Source organism: Cyanistes caeruleus, chromosome 16 (assembly GCF_971803275.1).
Source record: "Cyanistes caeruleus chromosome 16, bCyaCae1.hap1.1, whole genome shotgun sequence".
In the NCBI taxonomy this organism is placed as follows: domain Eukaryota; kingdom Metazoa; phylum Chordata; class Aves; order Passeriformes; family Paridae; genus Cyanistes; species Cyanistes caeruleus.
The window spans coordinates 182,940-205,478 of NC_141716.1; the positions used below are offsets into that span (position 1 = coordinate 182,940).

The following is a 22,539-nucleotide window of genomic DNA, read 5'->3' on the forward strand; positions in this document are numbered from 1 at the left end:
TTATTCATATAAATTGGATCCAAACACCTAAGGAGCAATGGACTCATTTCACAGGTGCATTGAACTACATGTTCAGTAGAGCCAGAAGTATGGCATCTGGCTTTTGAGAGTAAAGAAATGAACTAGTGCAGCCTAAGTAGCCCATTACTGAATGTAGCTTGGTAAGTCATGCATATCCTGTCTGCAAGAACAGTTTTATTTCACAGAGTAAGTTATCCTGACAGCCCTCAGTGCTGCTGGGATATGAGGCAATGCCAGTGTGATAACAGACACATTAGCACGTGGACCCATTTACCTTCACCCTTTGTCCACAGAATGTGTTACACTCCCTTGGAAAGGGGTTCTCTGACCCATACCTGTATGAGAAAGCAATGACAGAGTCAATTTTGCCAGGAGTGGTGAATTCTCTGGAGGTAGCCATGCTTTGCCTTTGCACTGCTCTGGTAAACTTACAAAATCCTCTCCCGTGCATGTCAAGACCATGTATTGATACTACCCTAATTTTTTTTCCCTATTAATTTCTTCTATATAACTTGTATCTAAAGTGAACATATTGTCATATCTGCCCAAAACAGTTATGCAACAAGAGAAATGACACACAATCAATGAGCTTTATGCCCATATGCACACAGCTTGCCTCCAGTAAAAACTGCACATGTTTTCCCAGTGTATTTTTGTTAAGAGGAGGGATATATTGAGTTAACAGAATTTTAGTTTCCCATTACTGTAGGTAATTCCAACAACAAAATTCATTAAAGAGAGAATTCAAAGCAAGCCGTATGTATTTGAACAAGACCAATCTCTTATGTACTTTGTAGCTTCTCGTCACTAATGAATCCCAAACCACATTCTCTTTGGGAAATAAAACATTAAAACAGCCTAAGTGGTTTTCTTAATGATAGTCAGGAATCAATACAGAACATTTTTATCAGCAATTTCCTGACTGACAGTCAATCTCATAAAAGTTGTAATAAAGCTTTGACCAAAGGCCACAGAAAGAGCCATTCGAGTTATACGCCGGCATTGACGATGAGGTGAAGGACATTGACACAGTTAAGGTGTTGAGCTTAGCCCAGTTACAGCTGCTTACTAGCAGTCAGGCGTTACAATGCCTTACCTGGCCAAGCTGTTCACAAGCTGTTTGATACTCAGCTCGCTGACAGAGGTCTTTCACACGCTGGTATTTGGGTAGAAAGTTTTCTTCCTGGGCATCTACCTTCTCGTTCTCCCTTTTATGCAGCAGTTTACTGAGAAAAAAATAAAACCATTATTCTTACTAAATCAGGCAAAACCTGATTTAGTACTGTGCTCTTAGGAGTCACAGCCATTCTCTGTTCTAAGCAAACACAAGCATCTGGCCTTTTCTCACAAATCCCCACCAGACCCAAATCCAAGATTTGGACTCTGCCTTGCACAGAAAACAGATACACTTCACTGCTGCTCAGTGCTGGAAGAGTCATTTCCTGGGATGGTAAACTGGATTAGCTGGATATCTGGATTGCTATTTGGTAATACAAGAATAATGAACACTGTAAATAATGGAATTTTTTTTAAGGATAGGGTGTGGTAGGGCTCTCTGTAGCTAAGGGTGTGATGCTGTGCTGCATCCCTGCCCTGCTGTGGAGTGAAAGGGGCCCCGGCTGCCCCAGTGACTGAACAGCGTTCTCGTCCCTGGTCCCATGCCTGGTTCCCTTGTGGGCTGGGTGTTCAGTGTTGGTGGCTCACAGGCTGTGCCATGGTGGTGGACAACACATGTGGCTGTACCAGTGACATGTCAGGAAGGATCTGAGTGAGTTGCTTAGATACAGACATTAAGCCTTCTCTCCTAAGTCTGTTTTCTTCCATTGATGTTGTTGCATTAACCTAATATTAACTCTAACATACAAATATAGTTAGCTGAAAAGATTCAGAGGAGTAATTTTCCAAGTCCATACCATCTCTGGTAGCCAAAACTTAACAATCCAGTAGAAGCTAGCATTTAGCCTGTCCAATAACACACAAGTTATTCATGTCCTGCTTTCAGGGAGCATATAAAAACATATAAAATCAAGACACTGTGTTACATGTTGGGTTACAAGCAGTGACAACTGTCAATATAGAGAGACTACATCTCATTCTACAGGGCTGCACTTTGCAAATCCCTCATGCCTCCATTTATATATTAAGTCAGAGGTGTGGAGCAAATGGCCGGCAGATGAAGATGCAGAGAGGGTTGTTCATAATCCCATGATACAAGCAGGAGGGCAGGGGACAGCAGCTGAAAGCAAAATGGGATGTCTTCCCATCCCTCAATCCAAGTAAACTCCCATTCCCCCACTACAAGAGCACAATTTAAGCGGGTTGTAGGCAGAGGCCATCCATTCCCTCCAATCACACAATCACTGCCATTTAGGCATACTGCAGCCGTGTGTCCCTGCTGGCACAGCTAAATGGCTTCAGACTGCAGCAGAGTGCTTCTTTGGCTTTAGCTATTCAATATCCTTCTATTTAAAAAGGCTGGGCTTTGTGATTAACACTTTCCTTACCCTCTTTCCACTAGGAATGAGTCTCTCCACACTTTCATCTTTTTCTTTAAATGAAACCTAGGAGAAAATGAAGAGAGGAAAACACAATTCCCACAAAACCAATAACCAAGTTATGACCTAGGTTTCTCTCCCACCCCTAATTCCAACAAGAAACATGCCACGTAACTGCACAAGAGGACACCCAACTCTATGAAGCAGGGACGTACACCTCTCCACTGAAAACCATAGGATATATTTTTCTCACAAGAACAAAATCCACAACAGGTTTACACAGTACAATTTCTTCAACATAAGCATGTTTAAGGCACAAGGGATTAACTGAATTTTCCTTGTTCACAAAGGATCACAAATTAAGCCTGACTCAAATTTTGGCTCTTATCCTGCATCTACTGAAAAAGTATCCTATTCTAAAGCAGCTGTTCCAGTCCCCCTTTCCCTCCACTCAGCTACTTGTAAAGCAAATAGTTCTCCTTCCCTTTTTATGCTGATTTTCTCTTGCAAGCATTCTCTAGCAAGTCTAATTCTCTTCCTCAGTCTTTTTCCAATGGAAGTACTGATAGAAAATCTTAAATAAAAACTGCAGTTTTTTTGTGCTAGCCTGTCCTTATATTATAGCATGATACACAACTAATGCTGTCAATTATTTTACTACTTAGTCAATATGAAATGCTTTGCTAAAAATGATGCCACAAAGACATTTAGATCATTAACTTACATAGCTAAAGACCTTCATGTGTAGCCCTCTCACATCAACACAGACTACATTTAGTATATACAGATGCCACATATGCCATACATCTAGAATGTGAACATGCCAAAATGAAAATAAATAACTGACATGAGTTGTATATACCTTTAGTATACAATACATACAGTAATAGTCTTCAGTGAATTATACATACAATAATATATACATACATACTGTATGTATATGAATACATACAGTAATAGTCTTTCCAGTGAATTATGTACTCAGATAGATGGTAATTTTATTATCTTTTCCTTTAAATTCTTTTCATGCTGCTGAACACTTGATCAGTCTCTTGTACAAACACATACATGTCTCCATGCAACATTTCCAATTCTTACCTATTTACTGGTCTCTCAGAATCCAGCAGCTTTAGAATGGATTTACCATCCATATCAGACGGAATATCCAATCCAGCAATATCTAGAATTGTGGGTGCAAGATCAATATTCAAAACAATGTGAGGATTCCTGAAGAAAACATAGGACAAAACAGTTCAAAGTCTATACAATAATGCCAAGCAACTCCAGCTTCCACAGAGTCCAAGGACCTGAAAAGGCTTATTTTGTGCAAATAAAAGAGGATACAATCTGATTCTTTTCATGAAGGGAATTAACATATAATATGTAGATAAGATGCATAAATTCAAAGGGACTAATACAAATATTTAAAACATTAGTACAGAGCATTTTTGAGAAAGCAAAATAGTTCATAAGGTAAAGTTAGCTTATTTTTGCAAAAGACTGTTTAAAAACCATAGGAAAAATTGTTTGGGTGTCTTACAGGATCAAAATGTCTGCCAAATATATGGATGACTTTCTTAAAAAGTAGATCTGGCAGGTAGCACATGCTTTACCTGTTTCAAAATCTGGTATAAAAATGAGTACCTCAGTTCCTACTGTAGGCAAGTTCTGAAGAGAACATGAGAAATATATTGCTAGGCACTATTAATAACTAAAAGTGACAATTTACAGTGTGAGACAGAAAAAAGAAATGGATGAAGAAAAAAGCAGCACGGGGGAACAGTTATGAAGAAAAAAAGAGAAAGTAACAGCTTGAACTAAAATAATCTTTTGAAGGGCACAAGTTTGAACATTCTGCAAAAACTAACAAATAGCCATTCTCTGGTGCTTTGCAGACTATGGCATATGCTCCTCAGCCACCCCAATTAATAGTACATCTGAATTCAAACTGACTTCAGATTTCAATAAAAGACTAGCATCAACCTCCAAGTAGTCAGATAGCATCTATCCCCAAACCCACTGAACTGTCACAGCTAAATATAAGTTCATCTATCAGAGCATCTAGCTCTGATGTACGAACTTATATCCACCCAGCCCAGAATTCAGTAGCTAAATGAATGCCCAAGTTTTTAATCATGCGACTTGGTTTTACTATAGGTCTGCTTCTGCAGAAATGTTTTCCATTCATTCTCACAGAATCAGAGTATCCTGAATTGGAAAGGACCTACAAGGATCTCTGACTCCAACTCGCACAATCTTGGATAGCCTCAAGAATCCCAATACGTGCCTGAAAGGATTGTCCAAAACACTTCTTGAGCTCTGGCAGGTTCAGTGCCATGACTGCTTCCCCTGGTAGCCTGATTGTCCTCTATGAGAAGAACATTTTCCTAATACTCAAACCAAACCCTCCCCTGTCAGAAATTCATGCTGTTGTCTTGTGTCACTAGTCACCAGAGAGAAGGTGTTGGTGCATACTGTTTTGCTTCCACTCATGAAGAAGTTGTATACTGCTATGGGGTCTCCCCTCAGTCTCCTCCAGGCTGAAAAAGCCAAATGACCTCAGCTGCACTTCACAAGGCCCTTCAGCATCTTTGCAGGCTCATTTGGATGGTCTCTAAGTAGCTTTGTATCCTTCTAATATTGTGGTGTCCCAAACTGCCCCCAGCACGCAAGGTGAGGCTGCCCCAGTGCAGAGCAGAGCAATCCCCTCCCTTACCCAGCCATCAACGCTGGTCCTGATGCTCCCCAGGTCATGGCTGGCTCTCCTGGTTGCCAGGGCACTGCTGAGCCACACTTGATGTTCTGTCGCCCAGGACCCCCAGGTCTCTTTCCACAGCTGCTCTCCAGCTTCTCTCCCCCCAGTCTGCCTGTATCTCCAGGGTTGTTCTGTCACAGGTGCAGATTCCAAAACTTGCCTGTCAACTTCAGACAGTTGATGCTTGCCCGTCTAATTTGTCAGTGTCTCTCTGCGGGGACTCTCTGCCTTTGCAAGGGTCAACAGCTCCTCCCAATTTAGTATCATCAGCAAATTTACTTTGTATTCCTTCATGTCCAGCACCCCAGGTGTTTATTACATAGAACCTTAAACACTTACTTCAGCCATGTGTGTTAAAGTTGAGTATGCAATTACTCACAATATTACATATATGAATAGTGTTCATCAGCTGTGTGCTATTGCTTTTCCTTCCTTGAAACACAAGGATTGAAAATCAAGGCCCTTGACTTCTTAAAAATGGGGCGGGGGGGGGAAATAACAAACATACTGCTACACAGTGCTCTACAGCACTAAGCATATAGAATCACTGTGTTATGATGTGCAGGCACAAAGGAAGGATGGGACCAGATGGGTTGCAATAAATAATAGTGCAGAATTCCAGCTCAAAATATAGGACAGAAGAAAGCTGCTTAAGTTGTGCTATTTAATGAGATACTATTTAATAATTACTACATCCTTGAGAGAGTAAGCAAACAGACACTGACAAGAGTATAGGTGATGAATTAAATTGATGTACCTGATTTGATTTTAATTATTAATAATTATGACGTAGCATATTTGGTAACAGGAATAAGAGGTTAGTAATGACTTGCTATGGTGATTGCTATCAAAATTTCCCTGGTACCAAAAGGGAATAATGGGAATTATTCTGCAGGAAAAACAAAGTTCACACAAAACATGGATGACTGAAGTTCTACCATTTAAAGAAAATCAGTCTGAGAGGGAAGATCCATTTATCATCTGATACATTCCCTCTCTAAGGTGTTTTATCCTATTCTTCCTATTTGCACTACTGACAGGCTCTGTTCTGCAAGACTCTGTCAGGCTGACTATTTAAATTGTAACAGAAACATGTTTTCATCTTCAGAAGTCTTTGAAAAATAAAATTTAGTGGGAAGGTTTCAGAGCTTTTATGGATATCCGGATGTAAGGATCCTTGGTCTACAGTAGACACAATGTGGCTGGTCTCTAGCCTTATATGTTGCAGAAGCACTAGCTCAGTCACTTGGGCCATGTTAGCATTGTCTCTCCAGGAAGGCCAAAAACTGCAGTCAAAGGGAAAGAGAGCAGGTTTTTAGAAGGCTATTCCAGCTCATTTGAAATTCTGGGCTGCTGCAGACAAAACTCTTTCAGTGCTGATGTAATATGTTCAATCCTAAGTGAGGATTCCCTGTCTGCTGTTTAGAGAATATTGTTTTTTTCACATGCACAACTGCTGAAAATAAATCAGAAACACAGTGCAAAATCTACAGAATTTAACATTTTTCTGCCTTCAGATAATGAGAAGCAGTGAATTTAACCAGCACATGGAATGAGATGTTTTTGGTAACTATTTGTTATCATATTACACACTACATCTATTCCTCTGCGGTAAAGAAAAAATCATGTCTGGAAGACTGTGTGCGTTAATTATGCTAAAACATGCACACTGATGTAAATATTAGGCAGCAATTTGTAGCACTCTGTCCAAAATCATTACCCAAGTACAAATATTTGCTATCTGAAATAATCTGAGACATATTTTTCTGCCAAAGATAAGCAGGAGGGGCAGAACTTTGTGCCTCCGTTTGGCTGCCATATCAATACGACTAGAGATGTGAACACGAAGTTTCCAGGTCACATCACACACAAAAGCAAAGAACTTACAAGGACCCAGCCTCCACATTTGGTCCTCGGATGTAGAAAGGAACTCTGATATCAAATTCATATGGCATGGACTTCCCTTTCACCAGCCCAAACTGCCCAATATGATAACCATGGTCTGCTGTGTATATTAGATACGTATTTTCCAGTTCTCCTGTTTCAGTCAACATATTGTAAATCTGAAAAAAAAGGAAAACAAAATATGAAAAATTATTCCAATGAGTAGCTCCACGTGTGCATTGCTGGATATCACTTTTTACCTATGTGTAACACACAAATAACAACAGCTAAGTATGGCACTGAGTTATAACAATGAACCACTCCGAATAATACATAATCACATCTTAATTTTACTAACTGAATATTGTGGCTATTACAAAATAAAATTCTGTTTTACGGTAAAACGCATTAGCATGCAATTTCAAAAATGTTTGAGTTCAACATTTTCCATGAGAGTTGTCAAGATACTACTAAATACATACAGTAACAGAGTTAAAAGTTTCAAGGTGTCATTTTGAAATTTTCTCTCCAATTTTATCTTTTTCTTGCAGCAAGCAATTTCAGTAAAATGATAGCCCTTTGAATCTCACACATATTCAGGCAGCACTCAACAGCCTTGCCTTCAGACAAATGACTCCCTGTTATGCAGAATGTTTGCAAAGTATCTTCCAGACAAAAATTGCTCGGTCATACTCTCTCACTATGGAGAATTACAAGGAGATTTTAAATGTGAATGCTTCTGCAGATTTACATAAGAAACTGTGTGAAATGTACCAACTTGAACATCAAAGATCAATTTTTATGTGACATTTTCACCTGAGAAAGGTGGGAAGGTGGTGAGATGCCACCAAAGCGGTGCCTCAAACAGGTGAAAAACATCAGCACAGTTGAAACACTGTTATTATGCTGGTTTGGGAGTATATTTTTGGTTCTTTTTCAGGTTTTTTTCTGTTTGCTGGTTTGGACTTTTTTGGTTTTTGTTTTGATTTTGGGGGTTTTCTGTTTGGTTTATTTGCATTGGATTTTTTTTTTTTCTTTTGCTTATTTTGAGCGTGTGAGGTTTTTTTCTTGTTTTTTCTTTTTAATTATGAAAAACTTATAACACTTATAATTCAGCAAAAAAAAGATTGGGCTAACTTGGTAAATAGAACTAAAAACCAGCCTAACTGATTTTGCCTGCAGTGAATCACCCAGAGTGAAACACTTTTACTGAGCAGAAAATCCAAATTGTGTAGTAAAATCACCAATTTCCCCTGATGCTGGTATCTGATCCATCTAACCAGCTTCATTAACATGAAGCAGAGATCATATTTGCCTGAATCAGTAATTATAAGACATTAGTAACAAGCTTATGCAATGCCATCTAGATAATTTCTTTTTTGCCCTAGAGAACTCCTCTAATTCTATGTTCTACTTTTTTTGAATAAGAATGCCAGGAGATAATCAGAAAATTGCAACACCTTTAAATCTGCAAAACCATTCTTTTTCAGCATAGCTTTTAGTGAATCCAGACATTTTGTTGAAGACACATAGTTTGCATTAAGAAATCTCATTGTTACATGATGCAGACTATTTTAAAAGTACCAATCTATGTATTTATTTATTTCCAGTACTTAATCTCCTGGGATGGGTTTAGCCTGGGGTCATTCCAGTTAGGACCCTTGTATCATCACTTTTTACTGCTGTCATTTCCTTCTCTCAGAGCTCAGTGTTACAGGATCAAAATAGATACACATTTAGTAGTTATTTCTAACAGGCTGTTGGATGACTTCATCAGAGGATATATTTTTTAGGATTTATGATGTGCAGTTTCTCAGGCAATCCCTTTTCCTTCCCCTTTAGTGGTTCTGTGACAACAAATCAGCTTGTTCACACACCTAACTCAGGTAACCTGTCTTTAGGAGATGAGGAAACTTAGACATTGAATAAAGAGACAAAATGATCAGAGGTGAGAGGATTAACACACTATTAAAAAACTTATGCAGTCCTCCTCCTCCTTCTTTCTCTCTTATCTTCAACTGAAGGAGAATGTGGATATTAAGAAACAAGCACCTCTTTGGCCAAAAAACAACAGAAGTGACAATTAATCTTACCATCTCCATAGAGTCATCCACAGACATGAGTGTTTGAAGGCGCTTTCTCTGTAGCATGTTAGTGAACTCCATGTGTATAGGTTTCATGGGACCAGTATACCTCATTATCCAGTGCTTGTCTGGGTTTGGAGCATAATTATAACTGGGAGTACTAAGGAACAGAGAGAAAACCACAATGTTTTAGCCAAGTAGAAAAAAATCATAGTAATGAATATTAATTTCCATTTGATCAACACTATAGGAAGTACTATCTGAGGTGCACAAGAAAATATTAAGATTACTTTTGAAGTATCTTCTACTTCCATGTTATGGAACATGGGAAAAGATGAAAAGCATTCGGTGGGAATAAAATCTATGAAAACGATTAACACACCTTAACTTTCCAGTGATTTCAGACTAACAAGTGTACATTTCAGAGCCAAGAGACTTAGCCTCAGAAGTCTTAACTCCATCAGTATCTTCAGGATGAGGCATATATTACAGAGCTCCTACTCATGCAATTGCTTTGTTTTCACTCTGCTCGCATTAGCGCCAAATACTACATCTTGTGCAAGCTGTTTAAAAATAACTAGAGAACTTATAGGTTCTACTATGTTCTTTAATAGCTTTTTGGAGTTCAGCACAACTGGTTACTTGAATATTTTCACATTTATGTACTGGAGGAGCACAGGCACTCTGCCTACTGGTATCCAATTGCATGTGAGCAGCAGAAGTGGAGACACAGCTGGATTTTAAAGACCTGTGAGGAAAAGTGGGATGAGGAAATAGGGTTGCATTTTGAAGACTCATTCCAGACACCAAATCCTTTGCTTGAAGTCCCTGCAAAATCCCAAGAACCTGGTTCAGTGTCCCCCTAGAATCTCACTGTCCCTCCAAGTTCTCATGGTCCTGGGACATCATTAAAGTGATGAGGAAAAACACTGTCCATAGTTTCACATGGTTGGAAGTCCCAGCAAACACTTTTCTATGCATAATTATATTACTTTAGTTTAGCTGAACCTAAATAAAAGATTTATTTTACCATCATGATGTCAACTCTCTGCATCATCAACTCACTAAAAGCTATTATTATAGCTTACATTTGCAAGAAATATTATTCTTCCATACTATATCTATTCCTTATTACTTCAGGTTGAAGACCACCATTTCACCATTTCTTCACATCATGGCTCAAACACATCACGTGCAGAGTCTAAAACACTAAAAATTACTTTTCCTAGGTAATTTGTTTAGGCTTTTTTTCATTCATTTTCATTCATGTTTTTATTCAAAACAATAAATTCAGTCTATGCAAATGCGCAAGCCAAGAGAGTGACACAGAAACACAGGAAAAAATATCAAATACTCATTTACTTTCCTCTTAGCAGCACAGAATTTCCTGATAAATTCCTATTTGGGCCACTTCTACTTTTGGTTTTGTACAGGCAACAGAGCAGCAAGGTAAGTTATTAAGCTAAAAAATAACGTAAGTTGAAACTTCTCATCAAAATACTGCATATCTAATGCATCTTTGAATATGAAATTCTTATGAGATCTAATATAAATAATAAACTAATAATCTGACAGTGAAATGCTTCATGCTGAAAGCCTCTGTTAGATGCTATCTGAAAAATGTGCATAGGTGGAGAGGGAAGTCTTCTTCATACAGGGAGGAAAGGGCTGTGGTGCCTATTCCCTCTGTATTGTTAACAGTCTCCTGAATTTCAGGATGCTATTGTGGTTGAAATAATGACATTGCTTCTTTGAAAATGCTGACAGTTATGGAAACTGTTGCTATGTGATGCCCAGAATGAATCAAAAATGCTTTGCAAATTCCTTTTCTGCTTACTTCGTGACTTCCTGTCTGATTTGAAACCTCCCTATTTAATCCTACCAAGCCCACAATTTTCTTTTGATTACTACAAATGTAACCCCTTAATCCTTAACAGATTTGTCTGTTGTATGGGAAAAATACAAAAATTAACATTCCTAGAAGCTAGCTGAGACAACTTCTTTGAATGTACCCAGAAGGGAAGCCCCAGACAGGTTGCATTTGAACTTGAAAAAGATGGATGGTAAAATGTACCCTCTATTGAAGTAACACTTCTAATCACTGTTTAACTGCCCAGTTGCCACATTCTCTACAGCTCATAATACATTCTCTACAGCTCATAATATAGGCAACAATAAAGGAAAACCACGTAGCTGAGGGATTTGCTCTGTGAATAATTTTCAAACAAGACAAGACTGCAGATGCACAAGGAGAGGAGCTCTAGAGTCTGCAGTACAGGGCAGAATGGTATAGGGCAGAATGGTCAAGCCAGCAGAACATAGTACAGAATCAAGAGAGCAGCACCATAAATTAGCCACAGAGGTACATACCAGAGCTCGGAAGCAAGGCAGCACCCCAACTAAAATCCATACCACTGGCTTTTAGCTATTGCTAGCAATGCTACATGATGCAGTGTGGACATCAGTCAATGCCAAGCACTACCATCCCACTTTCCCATGGCTTTTCCACAGAATTCACTTACAGACTTCACAAGCACTGCCACAGGAAAAGGTGGACCAGGATTGTACCATATGGGGTACTGCCTTCTGCTTTGGGGACTAGGCACAGACTTTGTTCAGGGTATTGCTTACTGCTTTAGGGCAATTTGTAACTGTTCCACCTGCATTCTGATCCTTCCTTACAATATCCACATGACAATGAAACTGTAAGAACTGCCTGCAACCCTTTATCATTGACAGATTTATCTGTCCTGGAATTCGGGAACAAAGGGGAAAATGGAAAATAGAGAACTAATTTGCATCATTCCCTCACTGTATGTACATGTTCTGCATTTTTACATTTACTCTTAAACCCAGGCCAATGAAAACTCTGTCAGACTACTATTATTATCATTATTATTGTCATTATGCAGTGTTGGAAAAATTGTTTAGGAGACAACTGTCAAGTTCACAAAATACATGAGATATACATAAAAATCCTATTTTATGTTCATATCCAAAAGAAAAACATGGTTCCTTAATCTACCAGGATAATTTCTTTTTTTTCAAACAAAATTCCTTTTCACAAAGTGATACTTCCTGTGTAATTGTTATCACTGTAAGAAAAGTCACTTAAAATTAAAAAAGAAAAAAAAAATGGAAGTACTTTACAATTAGGAAGATAAACCTAATTTGCGTGAACAATAAAATTTTGAAAGAAAATAAAGAGCAAAAGAAAAATAGATGAAATATAGTCTGTATTTTTCATTGCTTCAATCCTACTCTTTTTCATTCAGCTAGGAAGTAAATTGGTACACAACGTTGCATGATAATCATTTCCAAGATCCAAATGCCTTCCAAAGGAATCTAATAAAACTAAAGTCAATACTGGATATAAGCCATGAGAAGTTCCTCACTGGGCATTTCTGCAATTTTCTTTTCAATGAAAATGAAAGAGCATAACATGGCAAGCAAACCAGAAACACTTCATTGCTGTATATCTGTGCCACAGAGTCTCTTGCACACAGCAGAAAATAATAAAATATATAATTCTAAGTTACATGGTAACCAGAGACCATACAACAAAAGAAGCTTTTCCTCTCAGACTATTTTAAATAAAACCAAAAAAGGCACAAATGGCTTTTACTGGACTTGGAGCTAGGCCTGAGGAGCTTTGGGCACCAAGTGACAGTTATTTCCACTAGTTCCCAGATCCTCTACAAATCCAAAATAAAACAGAATTCCCCTTAAAAAGGGAGGGGAGGAGGCAGCACATAGGAAGAAAGTTACAGATATTGAACATCAAGGAAGGCACGAAGCCAGTAATTAGAAAACTGTAGGAATGTTTTCAGTTGCATCAAGAGGTGATTTGGGAGAAGCATTTATTTCATCTCCATGTAAGGAGACACCTGCAATGCAGCATTAAAAGCTGAACATGCAAAATGTTTCTGTGCTATAAACAAGCAAGATCTCAACATGGAGCTTATGAGCATGTTCCTTCAGGAACCAGGTGATACTGCTTTCCAGAGCTATTCAAGACATTGTATTGGGCGATGTACAGAAATACCTCATTCAGAAATAGCCTTGTACTGCAGGCCTGTATTTCCATTCTTTCCATATATGAAACAGGAGTAATACATATTGCATACTGTAGTTTATAAGTAAGGACAGGGAGATAGAGTTTCTTCCCCTGAAGAGATTATAGCCCAAGAATGAGATTTTGATCACCATACTCAGAATAAAAGGTGCTTTACTTCCCAAAAAGGCTGTAACAACGTCCAATGAATTCGACATGAATCTTCCCATTCATCTCAATGAGCTACAATTCTGAGTTCTAGATGCAGCAGCCATTCTTAAGACACTTGTACTAGTCTGAAGAGGTACCAAAAAAACCCACCAAAACTGGAAACTCTTCTCTCTATATTTGTGACAATGTTATGCTAAGAGTACTATAAAGAAAACATTGTTCCCCCTAAGGTACCCAGAACTTCCATATTCCAGAACCTGAAAATCAATCAAAATTTTGGTTTTTCCTTACATGTGTTCTGAGGCATTAGGAAAGAGTTGTGAGTACTGAGGGGCTGAATCTTCAGGACCATGAGGAGCAGCATGGCTTATAACCATCAGTACAGGCCTGTGAGGATACATCTTCTTTGATATTCTAAAGAAGGTAATACTGTCATTGGTAATCAGATCAGTCAGATAATCCTGCAAGTAGAAGCAAAAGTATAATGAGACACTTGAAAAGGAATTTCAAACTGGAGGGCAATAGGAAAGAGAGGACTGAGGCATCATAAGAAATAGGAAAAAAGAAGCTACTTCACTTAGAATGGTACAAAGAGGAATTAAGTTACAGATGCTAAAAATTAAAAAAAATAGAAACAAATAATTATTTCTTCACTGCCTAGAAATACAAAAACCAACAGCTTCTAGCTTTTTCCCAGAACCAAATGGCACTAAAGGAGATCAAACAGTACCCTTTCTTCCTAAAGTGGGTAACTACATTATAAAAACACAATACTAAATACAATGACCAGGTCTGAATTAAAAAAAATAAATATCAGTGTCACTGTCTTCAAGGTGTATAGTCCAATCTTACATTATATAAATAATTTGAAAATCTGAATGGCTCAATGTTTTTTTGGGGTTTTTTTACCTTCTTCTGAACCAGAAATCACTAACATGAGAAGATGGTGGGCAAACTGAACCAAAGACTTCATTCAATATTACAGTGACAATCTGACAGAGATATAGCTCTATCACACACATTGTTGAAAATTTAGAAAACTTCCTGCAGAAGAGTTGGACTATCTATATATTTTCTAAGAAGCATCATTATCATTCTTATGATATCTGCAAGAGCTATAGGGATTGAAGACAGGATTTTTAATGACAAGCCATGCTCTCCCTTAGATGCTTCCCAGGAAATGCCAGAAATATAAGTACCCCTCAAATAGGAGTAGGATATGAAACTATACCTTAAAAAAAACCCCAAATAACTGTCATGTTACAGCAGAATGTAAAATCAGACATAACCTGCCTCTGGTCAAGCCAACAAGTACAAGGTGTGGTACAGACTGGATTGCATCTCCTTTTGAGTACAGCTTTCTGTCCACGGTTAAGACACTTGCTCCTCTTCACCTCTGTCAGTGTCCTTGGTCTGAGAAGTCAGCTTGTCATTCAAATGAAGCCTTTTCAATGGACTATATTTACTTCCCCCAAGTTATTTCTTGTCTATCCCAGAACAAGTCTGGGAGAATCCTTTTATAATCCTTTTATAATTTTACACACTGTTCCCAACACAAGGCATGACTGTTACAAAACTGCCATAATATGATTATTACTGGGATGGCATTTTCACTCTAAATAGGGATTAAATGAAGGACTGTCACTCATAAAAGTACACAAGGGAAGGGAAAATGTACCAAAGCAAAACTGAATTCTGAACATGCTTTCAGTGAGTGAGACAATATTCACAGTTGAGAGAGAATATTTAAGTGCTCTCAAAAATGCACTGCCATTAATCTTCATCATGCTGCTTCTTTAAGCTGGTCAATCACTAAGTGTGCAACTCATCTTTGATTCAGCCATTAGAAGAGTATAGTTTTCCAATTTCATTTTAAAGATATATGTTTCCACATGGTCAAAGTGAAAATCACTGCAAACCCAGCATTTATCAGGCCAGGAGACAAACCAGAAACATTTAACTGAACTGATTTCTTTAAGGTTTTTTAAAGGTCCATATTGTAGAGGTTGTAGCTGTACAAAGTTAAAATTAATCTAAAAAACGTTGACAGAACCTGATAAAGTAAAATCAAAGTAGGATATATCCTATAAGAAAATCTGAAATAATTTTCAGAGGAGTTTAGCGGTTAGAAGACATAATACTGAGTGTTTTTTTCCCCCAGTTTTCCACTGGCATATAATTAACATGAACTATGTTAAATAGATAGGACTGGAAAAAAAACAAAAAAAAAAACCTGATTATTTTGGTCATAGATGGAAAAATCACATTTCCAGCAACACAAATACCAGGAAAGAAAGAGAAAGAATCTTCCATTTCAGCTTCTGTTTGCTCATTTGAATTCCAGTGTTAACCAGTGCTGCTGTTCTACACACTGTTTTTTACTGTAGCTCTTTATTATGCAAGAATATAAAGATTATAAGAAGTTTCTATTTTCCTCATTATTATTTTTTATTTATTACCAAACTCCATAAGAAAACCTAAAACAAGTGAAAACAAACATTTTCAAGTCTTGCATACACAAAACAGAGCTGAAGGTATTGGAACATAAAGCCCACTTTTGGCTCCTTGGTACAATGGAGATGGAGAACAGTGCCTATGAAATCACTTGACTGACACTGTTCCACACAACATATATTTCCATCATAACATTTCAGTACACAGCTGTAAAGATTACCTCTGTCATTCTTCAAAGATCAGAAGGAAAATAAGACAAATAATTCTGTACACTAGTTTGCTCATTTCCATTAGCAGCTGGTGATGGAAAAGGTAAGCCTAGAAGACTGTGAGGTTTTATCTCTCAGGACATTCAATTATAGAAGTCAAATAGGGCAAAGGAAAGTGGAAATCCCAGACAGGAAATCCCAGACATCAACATTTTAAAGGAGAAACTGGCTGTGAACACTATGCTAATGAAACAAACAGGAAGGCAGGATTTGCGATCAATAAGAGAAAGCAAACAAAGCACGTGTTAAACAAAGACACATTACAAATCACTCCAGAGTGAGTCAACTTCCTTAGTTATACACTAAAACTAGAGCAGTTTATGGATAGGTTTAGTTACCATGATATTTCAGAGTCACTTCTGCCTACTTTAGGATTTCACTAAAGCTGGTTCCTTGGGAAAGGAACACTTCTAGCTGAAATAAGCATATACCTGACTGCAAACAGATATTGAGCTGTAACGTGTTAGATGAGAAAAAAAAAACAAACTGCATTTAACACTGGCTATGAAGTATTTTTGTATGTTTGGTCAGGCTATAACATCCTTGAAAGGATATTAAAAAACATATGCATTTGTATGCATAGAAATACAAACATAATAGTTAAATTCTCCACTCATTCAGAATTATCATAAATTTTACCAAGATTCTGTGAATAGTCCATAATATCATGGCTGTGAAAGAAGGTCCTTAAACTAAAAGGGTGGGTGTAGCTGGAGGGAAATAGATTCTTATCTCATTAATGCTTGTCTAACTCCACTGCCACAATAATTGTTGTACAAAGCACAGAAATAATTAACATGAAGAATTTAAGTTTACTTTCACATCTTCAGCTTCTAACATTTAAAACAGTCTCAGAACGTTGTAGTTGCTTCCACTGTTATTAACAATGTTTTCGGTAACATAACCCTCCCAGAATGGAAGGTAACAATGTCCCAACACTCCTGTTACTAGTTGTAGATAATGTTACACATAGCAGCTTTCAAGTACAAAAAGAGCTGAAACATAAAAGTGCAGCTTTCTTGTGGTCACGTCAAAATGTTCATAGAAATAAATCAAGAGGACCTACCCTGGAGTAGTCATATCCATGCTTCTCCTTCACTCCATTTCTACAGAGCGTGTAGTTGTAAAATCGAGAATTTTTAAGTAATCCAACCCATTCTTTCCAACCAGGAGGCACATAGGAGCCATTGTATTCATTAAGGTACTTTCCAAAGAAAGCTAGGAGTAGAGAAAGCAGAAGCATAGTAAGAAAGCATAATAGAAACACAAAAGCTAAATAGATTCCTTCCTTTCAGTTTTTTCTTACAATAATTTTGTTCTCTCCATTACAACAGATCTAAGATAAGAAATAAGTTCTGAGTCTTAAGTTATTTATACCTCCATAATGCAGATATTTTAATTTATAGCCTATGTACAGGAGAAACTGCATCATGACTACCATTCTAATTTCTTTTTCAGTGCCTGATAAATTTGGAGTCAGATCCCATATTCTTCCTCCCAGACTCTTTCATATCTTTGCGTATCTTTCATGCTCCTGAGCTGCATCTATCCATCTATTAGTGCCCCATGAAATTGCACTTACCACGAAGAGTGTGAAATTAAAACTCATTTTTTTTAAGATATTAACACTCTACATTTAAACATGAATGCTGTGCATTAGGTATTTTGAAAATGTATTTAGAGCACTGCTTTTCTGACCTAGTTCAACAGCCAATTTTCCATATAAGTAACTTGGGTTTTGAGCATGAATGTTAATCACATATAAAGATTTGTTTATCTCTCAAAAATATTTTACATCTGTATCTGACACCAGCTTTCCCCAGCTCAAAGCTGAACATTTGCCAAATCCCTTAGTATAGGGATGGAGCAGGTGAAGAGAGGGAACACTTCTGTCCTTTTTTCTGATGTATATATAGTAAAAATAACTTTTAATACTTTTTGTCCCCTGAGAGACAATCGGAGGAAAGCAGATGAGGAAGTACTCTCAGCATTGCATGGAACAACCAGTTAGCCCAAAGGTCAACTACATTTCGCATTCACATCATGGCCAAATATACTGTTAGACTGGCAGTGTACAGTGGAATAAACCTAGTGAAATGAATGGATTTACTGCAGAAATATGGGGGTTCTGAGATAAAGTATCATTTAGTATTAAATTTGGTTCAGTGGAAGATTTTTTCAAGAAATATCAATGCTCTTTAGGTATCAAAATAACTGCCCAGATTTTCCAAAAATCAGTAATTCCCAAGTGCTGAAGCCCCCTTCAAAATGATCAACAAAATGGTCCCAAGTCAGCACCTTTTGTGACAACGCAAAATATGACACTACTCTAAGGATCAGAATATATGGCATTAGTATAACTACTGGTTACTGCAGGAAATCTAATGGGTTGCATAAAACATACAGTGAGTGCCTCAGTCTTAGTAGTATTTTCAAGGATGCAGAGGGGCTTAAGACTACATTTTGTTATCAGATCCCTTTAGTTCCATCAGTTTCAAGATGCTAAGGAAGGCGGGGTTCTGAGTACTTTTTATTATTTCTTTTGCATGTCTGCAACAGTCCTTGAAATGATGAATTCATTGAGGTACTTCACCAAGCAGACAAAGAGGAGAAACACAGGTGTGTATACACACACCCATTTTAGTCTACTGCACACTGATCGCAAATTTTTCTCTACCTTAGAGCACACTGACAGCACACAGTGCTGTCACATGCTCCATCCACCATTATCACAGGGACACAGAGTATTTCTAAAGAAAAAAGCCTTTACATGCGCAGCTCTTTTCTGTAACAGGAATAAAAAATACCATTTAATTAATGAAACGTAATGGTTGTAAAAAACCATGCTGTACAGTGACTCGTAACCACTGCAGTTAGAAGAACCTTTAGGTTGTTATGCCAGGGGACTAGTCTGATATGTAGCAGGACAAAGGCAAAGCACAGTAATCTTAGTGACACCTTTGTGTTTCCTCCTGAATTTGCACCGCACATTCCTCAGCTGTGGCCAAGGATCAGTGCCAAGATCTATTTACCAAATCAGGGCTGGAGGGGAGCAGATGAAGCCAAATAAAAATACTCAAACCAAATACCTCAAAATGGTCAACAAGGAATCAAATCAAAGAATGTTGATAGTGAGCCAAGTCTTGCTTCTCAGTCCTTCTCAGATAAGCAAATTCCCAAGGGAACTGTGACCAAAGTCCCTTTCACTAATGCCTATGACAGCTTACAAAAGTTTAAACACAAATAGAAGCTAAGGTATAAATATCTTTCTGAATATCCTTCTCAGGCACCCTTTGAAAGTTAAAAGGAAAAAATGTTGAAATGGCAATCTTTATGTCTTTATTACAATTCAGGACATGATGTCTCAGTGTATCACAAGAGCATGATTTCCTGCAGCAGGCAGCAGAAGAAACAGCAGCAGTGCTTGCTGGTGCCACAGCTGAGCTCCCTGCCTTAAACACACCTCACCAGCACCGCTTGGTCTGCTCAGATGCCTTAGCAGCCAATCCTGACAATTCAGATTTGCCATAAAACATTTTCTAATGTCAAAAGCTCAACAGTGAGACATTTTAATAAAAGCTTACATGGGCATCACTCCTCTTTTTTAAACCATGAACACAGAAGAATCTTAACATCTAGATTTTCCTCCTCTTTCCACACACAAGATTTCTTCCTCATTCACATATAAAACCCAAAAACCTCCCCAACAGTAGATTGTTAGACTTTTCTTAATTACTTTTTTAATAATTTTTTACTCTAAGCAGAAGTTCATCCAGCTTAATGCTGAATCTTTGCTACTGGGCAGGTGGGGGAAGGAAAAAAAAAGGTAAAAAATACCTTATTACTGCTGACATCCTTCATAGTGGATAACTCCAGACTTTAACTGGAGAACAGAAATGAATGCCAGGCACCAATTATGGAAATTTCCATTTAAATTTATATAACAACGTCTCGTTTAACTACAAGAATGAGGATCTCATTTTCACCTTATGATCATTTTGTACTTGTAAAAAACCCTTTTCCTATGTGTTCCAATAAATTTAGTTTCCAAATTAGGAGAGGTAGACTAAAAATATAATATAGGCTCATATAAGATCTTGGGCCTAAATTTAAACACTAAGTTAATGTAAAAAATATAAAACATATGAACACCAGGACACTTGCAATAGCTATTCAAGTTAGTAAAAATTGTAGGATCTTGAAAGACAACCACTAAATATAAAAAGCATTACAATAGACAAAGCTCAGTAAACACAAACTAAATAATCTGTGAAGAATAAATCATTAACCTCATTAACTCAAACCATTAACTCATATGCTTATCAGTATTGCTGCCAGGAACAATAAACGGAGAGAAACAGCAAGCAATTAATAGATAGGTGCACTTCCCCTAGTTTATTTCTTTCCAGATTAATTCAGGTCTTAATTTTAGAAAAACAATACAAGGAAATCCCTTTTTAAGACCAAGACTTTGAAGTAATAACACACAAAAATCACTTGAATAGTTAAAGATAAAATAATGATCTTGTTACAATTACTATTCAAGGCTTATACTAGTTTTGGGAAACATCAAATAACTATGAATTCAAGGGAAAACATGCATACTATTAATAATAGAGTATAATAGAATACTGCAGTACATATACACTATAAATAACACAAAAAGAACCAGGTTTATGACCATTTCTCATCATGACAAAGTGTTAGCAAGAAATGTAACAAAACCACTGTTACAGGGAAGGACCTAAATCTGATGTCAGGGGGAAAGCAAGATGGAATTAGGTGTGAAACATATGCTACATGTTTTCTGAAATCATTTCTACACAGTATTTGTTCCTGAGGAGCATTCATGCAAAGAGAGAATTTTTTTTCTCAGGAGTACATTTCATCTTCCCAATTACTCCTAAACACCTTTCTGGGAACTGATTGTCTACAGAAATCATACCAGCTGACTGCCCCGAAGCACAAAAGGAGCAGTCCCTTCTCTCTCATTCTTAATTTGCTTAACATATCACTTTTATGAAAAAAGTTAAAACAGTAATTCCTTTTCATAGCATCCTTCTTTGTTGCTCTGCACACTTCAGGTAATTGCAGGCCATATTCTAGGTTTGCTAGGCCTTCAGTTTAAGTATGCACAGTATTTTATTCCCACCTTCTGCAAAACAGAAGTCTTGGGTTATTTGTTGGCTGTTTCTATGTAAATAAAAATTTCTTCAAGTAAAAATACAAGGAAGCTAAACCAATACCAAGACTTAAGCTCTGGCATTATGTGCTCCTGCAGTCAATAATAAATTAGAATTGAAATATTATATACATTAGCCTCTGTACTATTAAGTCTAAGGAAGCTTTCAAATGGACCCAGCCTTGATCTTACCTGTCCTGTACCCTGTATTGTTGAGGTACACTGCAAAGGTGCGTATTTCATGCTGAGCCTGCCAGGATGGAGAAGAACAGTTCTCATTGTTAGTATAAGTGTTGTGGTTGTGGACGTACTTCCCCGTCAGGATTGAGGAGCGAGATGGGCAGCACATGGGTGTTGTCACAAAAGCATTGATGAAATGAGCCCCTCCGTGCTCCATGATACGTCTTGTTTTATTCATCACTTGCATAGAGCCTACATATAGAAAGAGGGAAAACATTTCAGAATTATTTTCTTGTTTCAGTCACAAGAGCTCAGATGTTACATTAGAAACCAGAAGGAAGCACAAGTAGTAAAGGCATTGTTATCCCCGAGCAAAGCAAATCCATAGAGATTACTCATCCTGACTTGGTGAAGTTCTCCCATCGTTTCAGTAATGACTAAATACTGAAGTCCTAAGTAAAGATTTGACTCAAGCATGTTGACATTTCATAACATAGATCATAATGCTTCTTTAATTTCTCTCTCTCTCTAAATCCAAGATTTGCAACCACAACTATCTGCAGCATCTCTACATCCCTTCTGGAGCTGCTAGTACTGTTCCAACAGCTGAGGATGAAAAGCACTTTGTGCAGCAACCCTGATCAAAGCTTGCATACTCCGTAAGTGTTATTTAATCTTTGGTTTCTCAAGAAACCTGATACACTGGCTTTTGTGCCAGCCTTATGCAAAAGGCTGAGGGTTGTAGCCACAGAATCATTTAATTTGGAAGACTATTTAGTCCAAACTATGGCTCAGGAAGGGTCTGCTACAGTTGTTCTCCATTCCCTACTGTGAGGTATTAGGAGGTATTGATTTCTGTAATTGTCACTGAACCAAAGACACCAAAGAGATCCCATAATAATTTCCACAACAAGTTCACTGAGTTCTAGCTATCTGCTTCATCCATTCTGGTAACAGTCTTACTATCTACATTTTCATAGGCTTGATTCT

General features: G+C 37.6%; 1 protein-coding gene across 7 annotated transcripts in view; it reads right to left on the bottom strand.

The window, feature by feature from the left end:
- SULF2 (sulfatase 2) overlaps positions 1–22,539 on the bottom strand; it is a 94,284-nt gene that overhangs the window by 22,909 nt on the left and 48,836 nt on the right. For all 7 annotated transcript variants that reach the window (XM_086852489.1, XM_086852490.1, XM_086852491.1 and 4 more), the window contains 8 exons: positions 21,562–21,801; positions 17,254–17,405; positions 13,756–13,925; positions 9,249–9,399; positions 7,159–7,334; positions 3,615–3,743; positions 2,526–2,582; positions 1,118–1,247 (listed from right to left, as the gene is read on the bottom strand). In XM_086852489.1, the coding sequence (XP_086708615.1) occupies positions 1,118–1,247; positions 2,526–2,582; positions 3,615–3,743; positions 7,159–7,334; positions 9,249–9,399; positions 13,756–13,925; positions 17,254–17,405; positions 21,562–21,801 (1,205 nt within the window). The remainder of the gene's footprint in view (positions 1–1,117; positions 1,248–2,525; positions 2,583–3,614; positions 3,744–7,158; positions 7,335–9,248; positions 9,400–13,755; positions 13,926–17,253; positions 17,406–21,561; positions 21,802–22,539) is intronic.